The sequence below is a fragment of the Heterodontus francisci genome, chromosome 14 (genome assembly GCF_036365525.1).
Source record: "Heterodontus francisci isolate sHetFra1 chromosome 14, sHetFra1.hap1, whole genome shotgun sequence".
Classification (NCBI taxonomy): domain Eukaryota; kingdom Metazoa; phylum Chordata; class Chondrichthyes; order Heterodontiformes; family Heterodontidae; genus Heterodontus; species Heterodontus francisci.
In genome coordinates this window covers 18,924,152-18,944,100 of record NC_090384.1, presented here as the reverse complement: position 1 = coordinate 18,944,100, position 19,949 = coordinate 18,924,152, and the positions used below count along the sequence as shown (strand labels likewise).

At 45.2% G+C, this 19,949-nt stretch overlaps 1 protein-coding gene across 1 annotated transcript in view; it reads left to right on the top strand.

Annotated features, from left to right (window-relative positions):
* LOC137377250 (mucin-6-like) overlaps positions 1-19,949 on the top strand; it is a 268,629-nt gene that overhangs the window by 176,742 nt on the left and 71,938 nt on the right. Inside the window, exons 22-27 of the mRNA XM_068046793.1 lie at positions 4,617-4,866; positions 6,341-6,393; positions 6,580-6,693; positions 6,785-6,932; positions 12,337-12,478; positions 12,593-12,703. Of these exons, the coding sequence (XP_067902894.1) occupies positions 4,617-4,866; positions 6,341-6,393; positions 6,580-6,693; positions 6,785-6,932; positions 12,337-12,478; positions 12,593-12,703 (818 nt within the window). The remainder of the gene's footprint in view (positions 1-4,616; positions 4,867-6,340; positions 6,394-6,579; positions 6,694-6,784; positions 6,933-12,336; positions 12,479-12,592; positions 12,704-19,949) is intronic.

The window sequence follows — 19,949 nt, the reverse complement described above, 5'->3', positions numbered from 1 at the left end:
ACCCACGATTAAAACAAAGGTGACCGCGGTGACAGCAACAACTACCATGGAATCTTTCTGCTCAGCATAGTGGGGAAAGTCTTCGCTCGAGTCGCTTTAAACAGGCTCGAGAAGCTGGCTGAGCGTGTCTACCCTGAGGCACAGTGTGGCTTTCGAGCAGAAAGATCCACCATTGACATGCTGTTCTCCCTTTGCCAGCTACAGGAGAAATGCCGAGAACAACAAATGACCCTCTACGTTGCTTTCATAGATCTCATCAAAGCCTTTAACCTCATCAGCAGACATGGTCTCTTCAGACTACTAGAAAAGATCGGATGTTCACCAAAGCTACTAAGTATCATCACCTCATTCAATGACAATATGAAAGGCACAATTCAGCATAGCGGCGCCTCATCAGACCCCTTTCCTATCCTGAGTGGCGTGAAACAGGGCTGTGTTCTTGCACCTACACTGTTTGGGATCTTCTTCTCCCTGCTGCTCTCACATGCGTTCAAGTCTTCTGAAGAAGGAATTTTCCTCCACACAAGATCAGGTGGCAGGTTGTTCAACCTTGTCCGTCTAAGAGCGAAGACCAAAGTACGGAAAGTCCTCATCAGGGAACTCTTCTTTGCTGATGATGCTGCATTAACATCTCACACTGAATAGTGTCTGCAGAGTCTCATCGACAGGTTTGCAGCTGCCTGCAACGAATTTCGCCTAACCATCAGCCTCAAGAAAACGAACATCATGGGACAGGACGTCAGAAATGCTCCATCCATCAATATCGGTGACCAAGCTCTGGAAGTGGTTCAAGAGTTCACCTACCTCGGCTGAACTATCACCAGTAACCTGTCTCTCTTTTCAGAAATTAACAAGCGCATGGGAAAGGCTTCCACTGAGATGTCCAGACTGGCCAAGAGAGTGTGGGAAAATGGCGCACTGACACGGAACACAAAAGTCCTGTGTCCTCAGTACCTTGCTCTATGGCAGCAAGGCCTGGACAACGCATGTCAGCCAAGAGCGACGTCTCAATTCATTCCATCTTTGCTGCCTCCGGAGAATCCTTGGCATCAGGTGGCAGGACCGTATCTCCAACACAGAAGTCCTCGAGGTGGCCAACATCCCCAGTTTATACACCCTACTGAACCAGCGGCGCTTGAGATGGCTTGGCCATGTCAGCTGCATGAAAGATGGCAGGATCCCCAAGGACACATTGTACAGCGAGCTCGTCACTGGTACCAGATCCACCGGCCGTCCATGTCTCCGCTTTAAAGACGTCTGCAAAAGCGACATGAAGTCCTGTGGCATTGATCACAAGTCATGTAGTCAGTTGCCAGCGATCGCCAGAGCTGGCGGGCAGCCATAAAGGCGGGGCTAAAGAGTGGCGAGTCAAAGAGACTTAGCAGTTGGCAGGAAAAAAGACAGAAGCGCAAGGAGAGAGCCAACTGTGTAACAGCCCCGACAACCAATTTTATCTGCAGCACCTGTGGAAGAGTCTGTCACTGTAGAATTGGCCTTTATAGCCACTCCAGCCACTGCTCCACAAACCACTGACCACCTCCAGCCGCTTACCCATTGTCTCCCGAGACAAGGAGGCCAAAGAGAACATTCGTGCCACGCAACTGCCAGGCAATGACCATCTCCAACAAGAGACAATCTAACCATCTCCCCTTGACATTCAATGGCATTACCATCGCTGAATCGCCCACTATCATCATCCTGGAGGTCACCATTGACCAGAATCTTAACTGGACCAGGCACATAAATGCTGAGGCTACTAAAGCAGGTCAGAGGCTGGGAATTCTGTGGCACATAACTCACCACCTGTCTCCTCAATGCCTTCCCACATCTAAAAGGCGCTAGTCAGGAGTGTGATGGAATACTCTCCACTTGCCTGGATGGGTGCAGCTCTAACAACACTCAAGATGCTCGACACCATCCAGGACAAAGCAGCCCGCTTGATTGGCACACCATCCAGCACGTTCAACATTCACTCGCTCCACCAACGACGCACAGTGGCAGTGGTGTGTACCTTCTAAAAGACGCACTGCGGCAACTCACTAAGGCTCCTTCGGCAGCACCTTCCAAACCCACGGCCTCTACCACCTAGGAGGACAAGGGCAGCAGAACATCACCACCTGCAAGTTCCCCTCCAAGTCACACACCATCCTGACTTGGAACTATATTGCAGTTCCTTCACTGTCGCTGGGTCGAAATCCTGGAACTTCCTTCCTAACAGCACTGTGGGTGTACCTACCCCACATGGACTGCAGCAGTTCAAGAAGGCAACCCAACACCACCTTAAGGGCAATTAGGGATGGGCAATAAATGTTGGCATAGCCAGCGATGCCCACATCCCCCGAATGAATATTAAAAAAAAGCAGGCTCAATGGGCCATATGATCTACTCCTACTCCCATTTTTTGTGTTCTTTTGTTCTTTCAGTGCTGACACTCTTCCTTCCTATTTTGGCTCACTCTTCCTCGTTATTCCCACTCTGTGCTGACACTCTCCATCCATATTCTGTTATCATAGAAAGATAGAAAATAGGAGCAGGAGTAGGCCTTTCGGCCCTTCGAGACTGCTCCGCCTTTTATTATGATCACGGCTGATCATCCAACTCAGTAACCTGTTCCCGCTTTCCCCCATATCCTTTGATCCCGATTCGCCCCAAGAGCTATATCTAACTCCTTCTTAAAAACATACAATGTTTTGGCCTCAACTGCTTTCTGTGGTAGCAAATTCCACAGATTCACCACTCTCTGGGTGAAGTAATTTCTCCTCATCTCAGTCCTGAAAGGTTTACCCCGTATCCTTAGACTATGACCCCTGGATCTGGACTCCCCCACCATCGGGAACATCCTTCCTTCATCTACCCTGTCTAGTCCTGTTAGAATTTTATAGGTTTCTGTGAAATCCTCCCTCACTCTTCTGAGTTCCAGCGAATATATTCCTAACCGACTCAATCTCTCCTCAGACGTCAGTCCTACCATCCCAGGAATCAGTGGTAAACCTTCACTGCACTCCCTCTATAGCAAGAACATCCTTCCTCAGATAAGGACATCAAAACTGCACATGATATTCCAAGTGTGGCCTCACCAAGGCCCTGTATAATTGCAGCAAGACATCCCTGCTGCTGTACTTGAATCCTCTCGCTATGAAGGCCAACATGCCATTTGCCTTTTTTTACTGCCTGTTGGACCTGCTTGCTTACCTTCAGCAACTGGTGTATGAGAAAACCCAGGATCGTTGCATATCCGCCACTCTGTTTATAGCCCTTCATATAATAATCTGCCTTCCTGTTTTTGCGAACAAAGAGGATAACCTCCCATTTATCCACATTATACTGCATCTGCCATGCAATTGCCCACTCACTCAACTTGGCCAAATCACCCTGAAGCCTCTCTGCATCCTCCTCACAACTCACCCTCCCACCCAGTTTTGTGTCATCTGCAAATTTGGAGATACTGTCAGTGGTGAACTCTCCCTGCCTATTCTCTATCAGAGCTGTCACCACCCCTGTTCCTTCTGTTAGAGCTGGCACTCTGTCTCTCCCTGCTCCCTCTGTTAGAGCTGGCACTCTGTCTCTCCCTGTTCCCTCTGTTAGAGCTGGCACTCTGTCTCTCCCTGATCCCTCTGTTAGAGCTGGCACTCTGTCTCTCCCTGTTCCCTCTGTTAGAGCTGGCACTCTGTCTCTCCCCTGTTCCCTCTGTTAGAGCTGTCACTCTGTCTCTCCCCTGTTCCCTCTGTTAGAGCTGTCACTCTGTCTCTCCCTGTTCCCTCTGTTAGAGCTGGCACTCTGTCTCTCCCTGTTCCCTCTGTTAGAGCTGGCACTCTGTCTCTCCCTGTTCCCTCTGTTAGAGCTGGCACTCTGTCACTCCCTGTTCCCTCTGTTAGAGCTGGCACTCTTCCACTGCTTTTTCCTCCCAGTGCTGATACTCTTCCTCCCTATTCCTCAGGGCTGTCACTTTTCCCCTGTATTTTCTCTCTGTGCTGACAATCTCCCACCCTATTCCCTCTGATAATGCTCCCTTCCTCTCCATTTCAAAGCATCACCCTTCTCACTGGTCCCCAGGTCCAGTTTGCTGCCTGTGCCTAATGTCAGAGGGAGACAGCAATTTGAGCCCTCAGTGCTCGGAATGCATAGGCAGGAAGTGTGGGATCTGTTTGGTGCACAAGTTGAACTCAGGAGCAGTGGGCAAGAAAGCAGATAACAGGGGACTCAGTTGTGCTTATTGATGTCAGCAAATGCTAACACTTTGACCGTGCTCCGAAATACTGATATTCAGAATTTATGTAAGAGACTGAATGTTGAATCCTGTCACCGGCAAGCATCTTCAAATATTCTTTGTCAAATTGAGATTAATTTGGGATTGGGATTAAGAGTTCTGTTTGAGAGCTGCTCAGAAATGTAATTGTGTGATGGACTGTCTTATGAAAGAGTGTCTGAAATTTCCGAGGCAGTTCTCCAGCAGGAATAATGGAGTAAATGGCTAAAGTATCCTATTTCACCACTGTTTCTGCTGTGGCATTTTATATATTCAGTCTAAGTAAAATGCTAAGTGGTAGTGGAGGCTGGAGAGCAGAAAGGCTCAGAGAGGGTTTTGAATGTATTTGTAAACTGTCTTTTTTTTTCAGAAATGATGTGCCCTGATCATCAGGTTTTTAGTTACAATGCCAGAGCATGTGATCGGACCTGTGTTTCTCTATCTGACCGAGACTTTGAATGCACTGCAATTGATGTCCCTGTTGATGGTTGTATCTGTCCAACACACACATATCTTGATGTACATGGTAACTGTGTTAAAGCACCAAAATGCCAGTGCATGCTCAGCAATGGTGAATATTTAGATCCGGGAAAATCAACCACCATTAACTCTGAGACCTGGTGAGTGAGCGTTGTACATATTGAGCTATCAGCAGGAAAAGAGGTAAACATCTAAAATATATCATGTATTTTTATTAGCCTCATAACAGATTAGAATGACCTTTGGTGATGAAGATTTTACCCATTTATATGACAGCATTGTCTTCTATTTTAACGTTTACCCGTTAATTTTAAAGCAGTGACAGATGAATGTCATATACACGTTAAATATTTACCTACCAATATGACAAGCAGTGATCGTTGGGCCTATTAGACATTATCACTTTTCACTTTAGGGGTCAAAACCTTGTTGCTATTCCGGCAGATGGGAGATGCCACAATGGTTGGAATTTGAGCTAGGAAATAGTTATGTTGGGTTTCAACCTCGTGCTAAAATTTCCAGGATGACCTTATGGGCCAGAATCTCCTCTTTATTCCTTACAAAGCCATTGATTTAAAGTGGGGTGGGTACTGCACATAGAACACGGTTACTTCACATGCAACACAGACATTTCATGTGGAACATAGACACTTAATGTGAAACATGAGTATGACACATCAAACACAGGCACTTCACATGGAACGTGGGCGCTGCACATGAAATCGGGGCATTGTACCTGGAATACGAGCACTTCACATACCATGGAATGCTGGTATTGGAGCATAGGCATTGTACATGGAGTACAGACAGTGCACATGAAGTGAGGGCACTGCCCATGAAACATGGACACTGGACATGGGACTTGAGTATTTCATATGAACCATGGACACTTCACAGGGAATACAAATACTTCACAGGAAATGCGAGCACTGTACATGGAAAGCAGGCTGTTCATATGGAACATGGATACTTCACAGGGAATGCAGGTGCTTCACAATGAAGGTGGCCACTGTGTATTGAACGCAGCACTACACATGAAAAGTGGGGGCCATGTACTTGGAATGTGGGTACTACACATGAAGTGGGGCAATGTACCTGAAACATGGGCACTCCACATGGAACACTGGTACTTTACAAAGCACAGGTGCTGTATATGATGTGTGGATACTGTACATGCAGTGTTGCACTCCATGGAATGTGGGCACTTTACATAGAATGCTGGTAGTTCACAGAGCACGGGCAGTGTACATGGAGTATGGGTACTTGACATGAATCGTGAGCATTGTGCATTGAGCGTGGGCACTTCCCATGGAATGTGACACTAGATGGAGCATGGGCAGTTTTTACCTGGAGCGTGGGCAGTTAACATGGACCATGGGGGTACTTTGTATAGAATGCTGGCACAGTACATGGAATCCTGACAATGGTTTTACTGTATAGATAGTACATGGAGTGCAGAAAAGAGACATCAGCAATGGAATAAAAGATACCTAAAATTTAAGCAGAACCAAGTAACAAGTATAATCTGAAAATCTGAGTTATATTGAATGAGATGCAGTTCCTCTAATTAATTATTAACTGTGTCGTGTTGTTCTTCCCTGTCTCTCTCCACAGGTACTGTAGGAATGGGAAACTGAAGCGCACAGGCCAGCCTCCAGTCTTCAAAGGTCCAATAAAATTCCCTTGCATTTTAAATATAAATGTGTAATATATATTTCATATGCATATATTACATAAATATATATACTTGAACATATATCATTTAATATATGGTTTCACAGCATCACTTTGTAATCCTATTTACTGTGTCCTGCGTGGTTATGGAAAATAACCTGCTTTGTTTTATTTTCCAGGAATATGCAAGCCTCCGAAAGTTTATTTTAGTTGTGCACACGGGCCACAGGGTCAATATGGAACAATATGTGCACCAGCCTGTCAGATGATAGCCACGAAAATTTCATGTGTGAGTAGGAAATACAGCAAACTCTCCTTTCTCAGAATTGTGAATTTAATGATCTAAGAATTGAATTGCCTATTCTTCACTGCACCCATAGACAGCAGCTAAGTGTGTATCTGGCTGTATATGTCCAGAGGGAATGGTCTTAGATTACAATGCTGGTTGTGTCTACCCTGAAGACTGTCCATGCAAATTCAGTGACCAGACCTACAAAAGAGGAGAGAAAATGATGAAAGACTGTGAGGAGTGGTAAGGAATTCAAACATTTTACTGAGCTATCTTCGAGTTGATTCGAAAAATGAGAAACTAGTTTTGCAATAAATTAACTATGCTCAGTTAACCATGATGGCTCATGGTTAAGGCAGTGATCAACCAAGCCATACAGGACAGAGCAGCAGTGTGGGCTACATATTTGGCCTCAGTGCCTTCAGGTTAAGGACAGGAAATCGTTCAGCCTTCGGGGTATAACTGCTCAGGACTAAGGAAAATCTAATTGTGGACATCAAAGGGATGGTAGAGATATTAAATTAATACTTTCCATACACCCCTTCTTAGATATAGAAACGGTGTCAGAGGACTGAATGATTGCAAATGCTACACCCCTATTCAAAAAGAGGAGTCCTTCCATCAGATTTTAGAGGCACTAATCAGGAAAAAATGAATTGGCACTTGGAAATGTATGGATTAATAAATGAAAGGCAGTGTGGATTTGTTGAAGGCAAACTGTGTTTGACTGACCTGTTTGAGTTTTTTTCAGAAAGTAACAAAGAGAGTTGACGAGGGTCATGCGATTGATGATGTGCATATGGACTTTCAAAAGGTGTTTTTAAGTGTCAAATAATATCAAGATTAGGGAACAAAAAGGAGAAATTCTTGTAGCGGCAAAGGGCATAGCTGAGGTACTAAGTGGGTACTCTGACTCTGTCTTCACGAGATAATAAGATGCTGCTCGAGTAGAAGTAAAGGAGGAAGCAGTAGTGATATTGGATTGCATAAAATATAAAGAGGAGACATTTAAAAGGTTGGCAGTCCTCAAAGTAGAAAAGTCACATCACCCAGATGGGATACATCCTAGTTTACTGAATGAAGGAAGAGTGGAAGTTACGGAGGCTCTGTCTACAGTTTTACACACTTCCTTACATATGGGGGCAGTGCCAGAGTACTGGAGGGATGCAAATGTTCCACTCATGTATAAAAATTGGGAGGGATAAATCAAGCAATTATGGGTCAGTTAGCCTAATGTCAGCAGTGAGGAAATGCTTATAGACAATAATCCAACACAAAATTAATTGTTATTTGGGGAAAACTATGTGTTGAGAAATGAAAATAAGCATAGATTTGTTTAAGACAAATTGTATTTGACTAAATTCATTGAGTGCTTTGAAGTAATGAAAGATTTAATGAGAGTGCTGTGATTGATTTTGTGTCTATGGACTTGCAGAACACATTTTATAAAGTAGCAAATAATATACCCATTAGCAAAATTAAAGTTCATGGTCTTAGAAGGGCATTGGCAGCATGGATACAAAATTGACTGAGGGATCGAAAGCAGAGAGTGGCAGGCAACAGTTGTTTTTCAGACTGGAAGAAAGTGTGGTGGGAACACTGCTCTTTTTTCTATATATGTTAATGTCCTGGACTTGAGTATACAGGGCATAAGTTCAAAGTTTGTGGATATGAAACTCTGAAATATAGTAACCAAAAAGGAAGATAGTAACAGACTTCAGGATGACAGACTGTTGAAATGGGCAGATACATGGCAGATGAAATTTAACACATAGAAGTGTGAAATGATATATTTTGGTAGGAGGAATAGGAAGTGCAATATGAACTAAATGGTAAAATTCTTTGAAAGTGACGGGAGAAGTTGAGAAGAATGTCAAAAAAGCATGTGAGATCCATGACTTTGTTAATAGAAGGCTAGAGTACAAAAGCAAACAAGTTATGCTAAACCTTTATAAAACTCTGATTAAACCTCAGCTGGAGTATTGTGTTCAATTCTGACACTTAAGGAAGGATAACCAGGCCTTAGACATTTAGTAGAATGGTACGAGTGATGAAGGAGCTCAGTTAGGTGGAGTCTGGAGAAGCTGGGGTTGTTTCCCTTAGAGCAGAGAACGTTAAGAGGAGTCTTAATGGAGATGTTCAAAATCATGAATGGTTTGGTTGGAGTAAATAAGGAGAAACTGTTCTCAGTGGGAGAAGGATCATTAACCAGAGGACACAAATCTAAGGTAAAAGAATCAGGCGATATGAGCAAGCATATCTTTGCACAGGATATTGTTTACATCTGGAATGAACTAACAAAAAATGGTGATGGAAGTAGACTCAATAGTAACTTCCAAATCGAATTGGATACATATATGGAGGGAAATAATTATAGGGCTAGAGCAAAAGAGCAGGGGAATGGGATTAGTTTTGCCAAAGAGTAAGCACAGTCATGATGGGCCAAATGGCCTCCTACTGTACTGTATCATTCTAGGAAATGAGTAGCAGCACTTTGGCTAAGTTAAAGTTTAGGAAGATGGGAAGCCAGCAGAGTATTAGGATAATCAAGTATAGTTGACAAAAATATGAGGAGTTCAACAGCAGATAGGTTGAGACAGAAAGAGGGGCAGATAATGGTACAGAGTTGGACGGAGCAACTCTGTGCTGGAGAGGATACAAGGCCAAAAGTCTAGGTCGGCGTAAAACCAGATGCTGATGTTGTGAATAGTCTGAGTTAGCTCCTGCTGAGATGGAATGGGAGAGAGATGGAGAAGGTGGTTGGTTGACAGGTTTGTGGCAGGAGCCAAAGATGATAACTTCAGTATTCCCAATATTTAATTGGAGGAAGTTAAGGTTCATAGCGGATGTTGGGCAAGTTTGACAAAACAGAGTCAATTAAGGTATTGAGTGAGGTGGTGCGGATGTTGAGTTGGGTCTCCTCAGCAAATATGTGGAAGCTGATCATCTATGGATAATGTTATCAAGGGAATGATGAGGAAGAGGAGAGGGCTGATGTTAGAGGCAGTAGAGGGACTCCACAGGTAATTAATGTGCAGATGGGGAGAGAAACCATTTCCGGAGATGCTCTGAGATAGGTAAGAATAGAATCAAGTGAGGCCAGGTCCAATGAATTGGGGATTGAAGATATGGTATGGAGGAGGAAGGTATGGACAACTGTGCTAAAGGCTGCAGTGGTCAAGGTGAACAAGGAGGAATAGCATACTTTGGTCATAGTCATATGAAATATCCTTTGTGACTTTGATTAAGGTTGTTTCAGTGCTGTGGAAAGGTCGAAAACGTGAATGAAGAACATGAGAACATAAGAAGTAGGAGTAGCCCATTGAGCCTGCTCTGTCATTCAGTACGATCATAGCTGATTGAAAGAGTTTGGGAAAGGTTGGCATGGAGGTGAGGTGACAACACATTCAGGAACTTTTGGTGAGGAGGTGGAGATTGGAGGTTGGGGTGGTAAATTGCAGGGATAGAAATGTTGAGAGTGGGCTTTTTGAGTAGGAGCGTGATGATGGCAGTTTTGAAAGGGAGTGGAAAAGAACCTGTGGAGAGTCAACTATTTACAATGTCTGGTAGCATGAGGGTCACACAGGGAAACTGGGTGATCAACAGTGGGACTGGGGTCATGGCAGCTGCAGGAGTGTCTCACGAATGAGAGGAGCTCAGAGAGGGCACGAGGAAGAATGACACGAGAGAGCATCTTGCACTAAGCTTTGGATATGAACTTGAAGAGTTCAGGCTAGGACAGGGGGAGGAAACCTGGGTGAGGGTTGGCTTGGTGAACAAGAAGAAGGTCTGAAGCATTCGAGGCAGTTGAAAGGATGGTATCATACTTATGAAATATACCCACAAGCATTTCACTGACTCAGACTGCAGCCTGTTTTCCACCGGCTCGGACCGCAGCCTGTTTTCCACCGGCTCGGACCGCAGCCTGTTTTCCACCGGCTCGGACCGCAGCCTGTTTTACACCGGCTCGGACCGCAGCCTGTTTTACACCGGCTCGGACCGCAGCCTGTTTTCCACCGGCTCGGACCGCAGCCTGTTTTCCACCGGCTCGGACCGCAGCCTGTTTTCCACCGGCTCGGACCGCAGCCTGTTTTCCACCGGCTCGGACCGCAGCCTGTTTTCCACCGGCTCGGACCGCAGCCTGTTTTCCACCGGCTCGGACCGCAGCCTGTTTTACTTTATGCCCAACTCCAGACTTTTTCGCACTGCTTATGTTTGTTTTAAAGTGGCTCGAATGACTGTCTTACAAAGGTCAATGCTGGCTGAAGCGAACTGTCGGCATTCAAATAGGCGGTCTTTAGAGCAGTGGGAACAATGATGTTAAAGGTGCAGAGGTTAAAGATGAAGCAGTAGGTAGAGAACACAATGGTTCAAGGGTGATGGTGACAGTTCTGACAGGAGTAGGGGCAGCGCCTCAAGGATGGCATTAACAAAGACCACTAGCATGGTTCCCAAAAGGTGGAGTTTTGTGGGGAGAGAGTCAAAGGAACAGGAGGTGGGTTTTGTAGAAGAAGTGAACATGGACAGGGCTTTGAAGGAGATACAGGGCAATCTGTAGCATGTTGGGGTATCAGCTGAACTAGACATGGAAACCAGAATGTGTTTGGGAGTTGTGGGAAAATAGCAGAGGCAGCTGCTGGATGGTCTGAATACTGGAGCCAATGAAACAATGACGCTTCCCAGTTAGTATTGGAGGTGAGAGTGGTGGGATTGTGGGGGCTGGTGAGGGGGTGCTTTAGTCGGTGATCATGGTTGTCCTAGTCCTCTGGCATGATCCTGGAGCAGTAGGACATTTTGGCTCAGAAAGCAAGGCATGAGCCAAACCTGACGATTGAATGTTAGTTGTTCACCATGTACGCTCAAGCTTGTACCCTCAGACTTGAAAATGAGCATTGTTCCATATAATTTGGTGGGAGTGGAGACATCAAGGGCAGTGATGAGGGAGTTAATTAAGCAGGTCTATGATAACCTTAGTATCATGGCAAGTGGAGAGGCAGAGGAGAGGGAGCTGAGAGTTTGAGAGTTCATTTGTGGGAGAGTGTTTTTTTTCCATGTTAATTTTTTTTTCCATAATAATACTTATTATTATTTTATATTCGTATAGTTAACAAGCTAATCCTGCAATATCAGTGATGGATGATTAATTCAATGGTAGTCACGCAGATGCTCTGACCAGCAGCAAGTTGGCTGTGTGCACCTGAAAAGTGATGAACAGGCTCCAGTGGATGGGAAATTGCAGAAACATTCTGCTCAGCCTGCCCCATCCAAGCAAGGATAGAATCAGCCATGCCACTCCGCACCTATTGATTCTTATAATAATGATCTTAAAAATCTTCAAATTTCTATTTGACAGAACTGAGACACTAACAGTTATTTTATGATCATAATTCCAGTTTCCCTTCTAATTTTTGACACTTTTGATTGACACTTTTGACTAGGTCAGTAAACATGCGTTGAAGACAAAGAACACTATTATCTCTCAACTCTTCTTATCTACTAATAACAAATAGTAAAAACAACTGGGTTGTTTCCTTTTGTCTGTCTGTGTAAATGTGGCAGGAATCCCTAGAATTGTAATGGTTTCTCAATGAATTTCTCAGGCTCATCTGATCTGTCAAAGTTTCTTTATTGTTCTATTATTCAACAGTGTCTGCCTTGGTGGCAAATGGAAATGTATAGAAAATGTGCATTGCCCTGCAACCTGTGTCATTCATGGGGAAGGACATGTTACCACATTCGATGGCAAGAAATTTATCTTCAACGGTAACTGTGAATACACTTTAGTTCAGGTAATAAGACAAGAAGTCCAAGGATTATTGTTTTTCAATTGGTTTCAGATTTATTTTGTGGTTTGTGATTTTTTTTTAAGGAATTAATTATATTTACTTATTTGTGGATTTTAGGACTCGTGTTGTGCGAATGAAACACGTCCAAATTTCAAGATTGTGTCTGAAAATGTTATTTGTGGCCAATCAGGAGTGACCTGCTCTAGAGCAATAAAGATCTACATTGGGGTAAGACAATCTATTAATATTGGGGTAACATCATATAATCACATTGATATTAGGCTAAAGGAGCCACAATAGTATTGGGGTAATAGAATCACATAATTCTGGGGTTATACAATCACATTGATATTGGGCTAAGAAAATCCCCATTCATATGGAATATGGGGTGATTCTCTTACTGGATCAGTGCCCCTCTCACTCTCTTACTTACCTCGCCAGTTAGAGCTGGGTGTCACAGTGGATCGCTCTCACTGGCTCAGACTGTCTACTGACTCTTGCCAGGTCAGTTATATATTGACCTGGATTTTGCAGTCAGCAATGAAGGAATGGCGCTTATCATTTATTAACCTAATGATGCCCATAGACATTTTGTGGGCTTTTGAGTGACAAGTTACAGTTACTGGAGATGCTTTTCAGTGCGCCGCCCTATACACTAGTGTCAGCAGGACAAGCAACAGAGGTGTGGACCTTATTTCAGGGTCAGGGTACCAGCGATGGACTGGAAGGTTGCGGCAGGGGGAGGGGGGGTGGTGGCAATTTCACCTCAGCCCTTTGTTGAACACCTAGCTGAATTCAACAGTGGGCAGGCAATTAACTGCCTGCCATTGGGGATGCTGTCCCCTTTAAGGGACAAGATTCCGACCCAAGAGCAACCGGCCAGTCAGTGGGCTGGCAGCTCAGTAGTCCCAGCAGTGCCATCAGGAGCAGTGGCCACTGCTGGTACTGCAGGAGATCCAGAGCAGTGAAGAAGGAGGCGGCCCTGAGACCAAGATAAGTGGGGTCAGGGTCACCGAAACCAGTCAGGCAGGCCCTGGGGAGGGGTTGGGGGTTGGTTGGTGAGAGCAGTGGGGTGTTCTTGTCAGGGAGGTAGCCATCGACACTGAGGGTGTCCTCCATGGGTCATGGATTGCCCTAGGGGATGGGACACCCCACCTGAGCTAGCTAGGAGGTCTCCAGGTCTCACCTGGCAGTGTCTCCACATGGCAGCGGTCCTGTCTGACATTGGATAAATGCCAGCAGAGGTGGAAGGTGGTTTAATTGGCCTTCCAGCGGACCTCCCATCTGCCACTGTGCCCGCTGCAGACAATATGACATGGGGCAGGACAATGTTGGGCACGCCATCCAACGTCACCCACGTCATTTTGTCTGTACCCCCCTGCAGCCCAGCCCATCTCCAAGGGTTGGATTCAGCCCAGAGTCTTTTCAAACAATCAGATTGAAGAATCCTTATAATTCATGTGGACCTCAATCTTAACTTGCAGATGTGCTGCAAGTCAAATACTGTATGGGAAACCCGGAAGTATGCTAAGCACATCTTTCATTGGCTTTTTAATACAGCCACCTCGTTACCGTTTTATATCCGGGATTTCCGTTCAGTCAGTGGCAGCAGGCAGTTGAGGATCCACATGATACGATCTCACTCCCATCCTGAAGGGCCAATCCAAAGGTGCAATTTGAAGCTGTTTGGAGTTCTAGAGAAGAAAAATGGAAGGGAGACGTACAAAGACAGCAGCCCAATTCAGTGATGCCTCCCTGGATGTGCTGCTGGGGGCTGTGAGGAGTCTGGGGTGCATGCTATTCCCCAGCAATGAGAGGAGAAGACCTATGACAGAACCAGAAAGCAGGGTTGGAGTTGGCAGAGGAGCTCAGCACTGATACCATGCTTCTAGATTCAATGCAGGGAGCACTTAATGACCGAAGCAGGTCAGGAAAGGTGAGTATGTTTGCACATTCACCTACATCCTACTGTGTGCATCACCGCCAACTCCTTCACTCTGCCTTGCCAAGACTGATCTATCACTTCACTACTCACCCTCACCTTGAAGGTGCACCCATCTCTCTTCCCTATGCACTTCCTTTCATCCCTATCTATCCATCCACCACTTCCACTCACCCACATCTTTATTCAATTTAATGCCTCTCCTTCATAGCCACCCTCACCAAATGAAGTTGAACACATTTTATTATACTCACTCATAAATTTGCTCTTTTCCTCCTTGCAGGAGAAGAGAGCACTGAATATCAGCTCAGGGAGAGAACTGAAGGGGTCCTGCAGCCATTTCACAACTAGCAACTGCAGATGAGGAACTGCTGGAGATCATCAGAATCTGTGTGTCTAGCCATGGGATATGAGGACTGACTAGCTACTTGGTGACAGATATCAGACAGTCACATGTCAAATGGCACAGTCATTTTGACTTGGGGCAGGATTTCCGGGCCCTGCCTGGGGTGGGAATGGAAGCGGATGGGACCCAAAAATACCAGCGCCAGCTGGTGTGTCGGTTTCCTGTTACCGGCATCGGCCATTTAGCTGAGTTGAGTTTGGGGCCAGCAGTGCTATCTGCCCCCATTTGGCGGATAGCCAATTAGGCTTATTAAGAGCCTTGTTAGTTCGAAGGAGGACGACTGGAATTTTCCAGTTCAGTTTCCCACATTAGTTTAGCTGCCTGGCGAGGAGCATGCGGTGACAGGCTGATGGGGCCAGTTTTCCAGGCAGCTCTAGAGGCCCTCTCTGCCTGTCTGGGTGTGGGTGCAGCCACATGATGTCCTGTAGAGGGGCCTCCCCCATGACTGTGGTGACCTGACTGCAAGAACCGTCTTTTAATTAAAGAGCCCTCTCAGTTAGTTACCATCTAGGCTGCTGCTCCTCTCAAGCTGGAAGGCTTCCGACTTGCCTTCCAGCTGCAAGAGATGATCCATCACTCATAATTGGACAGAGAGTCTGTCTCCATGTGAATTAGGGGGCACCTCCATGAAAATCGTAGTGATGACTATTGCCCCCCAGGATGGGTTTGGGATCTGGAAACAGTCCCAAGGTCTATTTCCAGCCCCTGTAGTGAAAATCCAGCCCTTGATGTCAACAACGAGTGAAATATGATCATGTTCATAATGAAAACATCTGGCATTCTTATCTCGACAGAACTCATTTGTGCCTTTTATCTCCCATCAGGATCTTCATGCAGGCAATAGGAGTTGGTGGAGATGGCTGATGATTACTGAGAGTGCACATCGCAAGTGCACAAACTCAGATATTTTTACTTTGGTGGGACCAGTTAGACATTCGGGTTTTCACCTGCTGACTTAAACTTCACAAGTGAGCAAGAGCAGCTGGTGGAGTTAGGGACAGCACTGAAGAGTCTGCATCAGCAGGCACAAGCGTCTCCAGGATCTGCTCAGCTGGACACAGATGCGGTATCCTGGAGTCCATCGAGGAGGATGAGAATCATTGAGCAGCAGCAGAGTTTGAGCGATGCACTGACAGGCCTTCCAAGCACACTGTCCATGATTGAAGAGAAATTGGAGGAGTCCACCTCAAGCATGAATGTGAATGTGTTCCTGTTGCAGGGCATTGCAATGATGTCTTCTTCCATGCATCGAGTGGCCAACTGCATGGAGCATCAAATGTAGCAATCAAATTAGAACATGCAAGACTTGAATGAGGGCTTCCAGTCTCTAGATGCCATCTTAAGTAGGATGTCAGATACCCTAGCCTTGGCCTTGCACAGTGTTAGCAGTGAAGTGCAGCTCGCCTATGAAAGGAATGACAGTGAAAAGGAACATGGAATTGGGTGCTTCACTCAAAGCACATCCATTACTCACCCATTGTACCCCTCCCACCACCATCTACCAACACCCTCCCGTCCAGTCACTGAATATCCCTTGTCTCCTGGGACCCAGATTCCAGGTGTAAAGACGTCAGGGACTGTCCCAGGATGAAAGCATCATGGCGGATGCCTGGGAATCATGTGCACACCTGCAGAAAGATTTTTTTGAGGTTGCACATCAGCTGCACATTGATGGAGTGGAAGCCCTTGTGGTTGAAAGTACTCCTGGGTGATCTGTGGGTGCTCTAATTGCCATGTGTATGAAGTTGCAGTGTGGGAAGGCAACCAAAGCTGCAAACCTGAGCACCCACTGATTCTGACTCCCATCACTGCGGGCAAAATTGACATAATTGGTGGTCCTGGTGAATAAACCATCAGTCAAGTGTCTTATATATTTGTGGGCCGCCTACTGGGAGATCCTGCACTGTCTCCAGGAGAGCCCTGTAATGATCCAAAAGCAAAAGAGTTGAGGATTATGCTGACTTTAACAGCCACTAGTAAAACCTGGCCACCAGGTCCAGCTAACAGCAAGAGTTGCTGTAGGAGGCAGAAAATGTTAACCACCACCTGATGTGACACCCTTAGCCCTTGAGTACACTGCTGTTCAGACATGTCAGGGCATCTTATCCTCTGCATGTAGACCCTTTGTGTCAGGTATGGCCTCATGTGAGCTGCAGTTCTCTGCTGCTGCTCCCCTCTTTCCTGTGGAGCTACAGGTCTGTGACCAGCAGGGTGTTGCTGGTGCTGTTCCTGGCATCTTGGCCCTCATTTGACATCCAATGTAAGGCAGCATACGTCATACCCATCCTGATCTGATAGCTTATACCCCCAAAGGGTACATGAAAGCTCAAAAATGTGTAAAATAACCTCTCAGCAAAGATATTGTGAGCAAACCCTTTCCCAATAGCAGGTAAGAAAGAAGTTGTGGGTACTGAGTATTTATTGACATATTTCCTTGCAATTGATATAGCCCCCGCAATTGCTGCTGTGTACTTGTCTTGCTTTTGCTGGTGAGTTCCAGGAAGTCCAGGAAACCTATGAATCTGACACTAATCTCAAAAATCGAGGTCAATATTGCTCTAATTGAACAGTTTACATATGCCTGTCCCGGGGGATTGCATGCACACAGCCTGGGGTTGCATGCACACAGCCTGATGCAATCCAATGAAACGGGGAAAGTTGGTGGTTTGGAGCTCGCTTTCTGAGTTGCTGATATTTTTGCTGGGTTTAACCCCCACCAACCCATATCCAAACTGATGTGCTTCTCCATGTTAAAATTTCCCTGCAGAGCTGAGACCAGGAAATATAAATTAGAATATTTAATTCAAAGCAAAATCATGTGTAGAACATGAATTAAAGAGAGGGAAAGAAAGATGTGATTGAGAGAGATAAAAGAGACAGAAATAAAAAGTAAATTACTTTCAATTTTTTATTTTTTTTATCTCCAACAATAAATAAATTCTGAAGGAATGAGATTTCACACAAGTAGAATTAAATATTCAGGGTCAGGGAGATTGCTTGGTAGTAATTAAGGCTTATTACACCATTAAAAATACACATACACCTGAGTAACCCAGCCTTAACTTTGTCATTATGGCACAGAAGGCAGCCATTCGACCTATTGTGTCTATGTGGCTCTCTGTTGGTGTGTTTAATAGGTTACTACTGGGGTAAGTACCACAATTTCCTGCCTTTACATGGATTTGAATGCCTACTCTATCTGCGAGGTACCAGTGGAGCAATTTGCGGAGGATCAAGGCAAACCGGACAGCAACTTCTGTGTTTAACTGCGCATGTGCGAATGCCAGAAGTTGCTGCTCAATTTACTCTACAATAATGGTGAGCAGTGATAGTTTCACCAACCAACTTCCCTTCCTGTCTCCTACTTTAGCTGACGTTGTTAATGGTTCTCTCTCCTCTGTTACTGTCCCCTTCTCTTTCAACTCTACTGTCATCACCAATTTCCACAAAAGAAAACAGTCCTTTGACCCCTCTGTCCTTGTAAATTATTGCCCCATCTTCAACCTCCCTTGCCTCTCTAAAGTCCTTGAATGTGCTGTCACCTCCCCAAGCCATGCCCATTCTTCGTGGAACTCCATGTTTGAATCCCTCCTTTCTACCCCTGCGACCGTACTGAACTGACTCTTATCAAAGTTGCAAATAACATCTTATGTAACTGTGATAAAGGTAACTTATCCCTCCTTGGCCTTCTTGACAAGTCTGCAGCCCTTGACATGGTTGACCACACAATCCTCCTCTGACGCCATCATCTGGCTGGGTGGGACTGGACTCACCACACTCCATTCTTAACCATCCAGTCATAGCCAGAGAATCACCTGCAGTAGCTTCTCTTCCTGCTCCCACACCGTTACTGCTGGTGTCCCCAAGGATCTGTCCTTGGCCCGCTGCTATTTCTCATCTATCAGCAACATCATCTGAAAACTCAGTGTCAGTTTCCACATGTATGCTGACAGTACCCAAACCTACCTCACCGCCATCTCTTTTGACCCCTTCACTGTCTTTAAATTATCAGACTGCTTGGCCGACATCCAGTACTGGATAAGCAGAAATTTCTTCCAACCAAATATTGGAAAGTTCAAAGCCATCGTCATTGGTCCCCATGACAAACTCTGTTCCCTAGCTACCTGCCCGATCCTATACAAATGCAAAATATTGCAGTTTCTGGAATTCTGAAATAAAAACAGAAAATGCTCGAAATACTCAGAAGTTCTGGCAGCATCTGTAGAGAGAGAAACAGAGTTAACGTTTCAGGTCGATGACCGTGTCCTAATTCGCACCAAGTCACATTCACCCATCATCCCTGTGCTCATTAATCTATATTGGCTCCAGGTTAAACAATGCCTCGATTTTAAATTTCTCATCCTTTTTTTCAAATCCTTCCATATCTTTGTCTCTCCCTGTCTCTATAATCTTCTCCAGCCCTCTGAGATATCTGTGCTCTCCAATTCTTGTCTCCTGGGTATCCCCAATTTTATTCATTCCACTGTTGGCAGTCGTGCCTTGAGCTGTCAAGACTCTAATCTCTAGAATTCCCTCCCTAAACACCTCCATGTCACTTTCCTCTTGTCGTGCTATGTGTCAACCTTGAATCAGTTGGTAGCATTCTTGCTCTAAGTCAGAAGGTTGTGGGTTCAAGTCCCACTCCAGAGACTTGAGTACACAAATCTAATCTGACACTCCAGTACAGTACTGAGAGAGTACTGCACTGTCGGAGGTGCTGTTTCTTTGGATGAGAAATTAAACTGAGGCTATATTTTCACTGCAAGGTGGACATAGAACAGCACTATTTCTAACAGCAGGCAAGTTATTCCTGGTACAATAAAAACAAAATACTGCAGATGCTGGAAATCTAAAATAAAAGCAGAAATTGCTGGAAATACTGAGCAGATCTGGCAGCATCTGTGAAGCGAGAGAGACGCAGAGTTAACATTTCAGGTCGGTGACCTTTCATCAGAGATTATTACTTTCTATTTAATTTAAAGTGTTCTGATGAAAGATCACTGACCTGAAACATTAACTCTGCTTCTCCCTCTCTTCCCAGATGCTGCCAGACATGCTGAGTATTTCCAACACTTTCTGAAGTTATTCCTGGTGTTCTGCCCAATATTTATCCCTCAATCAACATC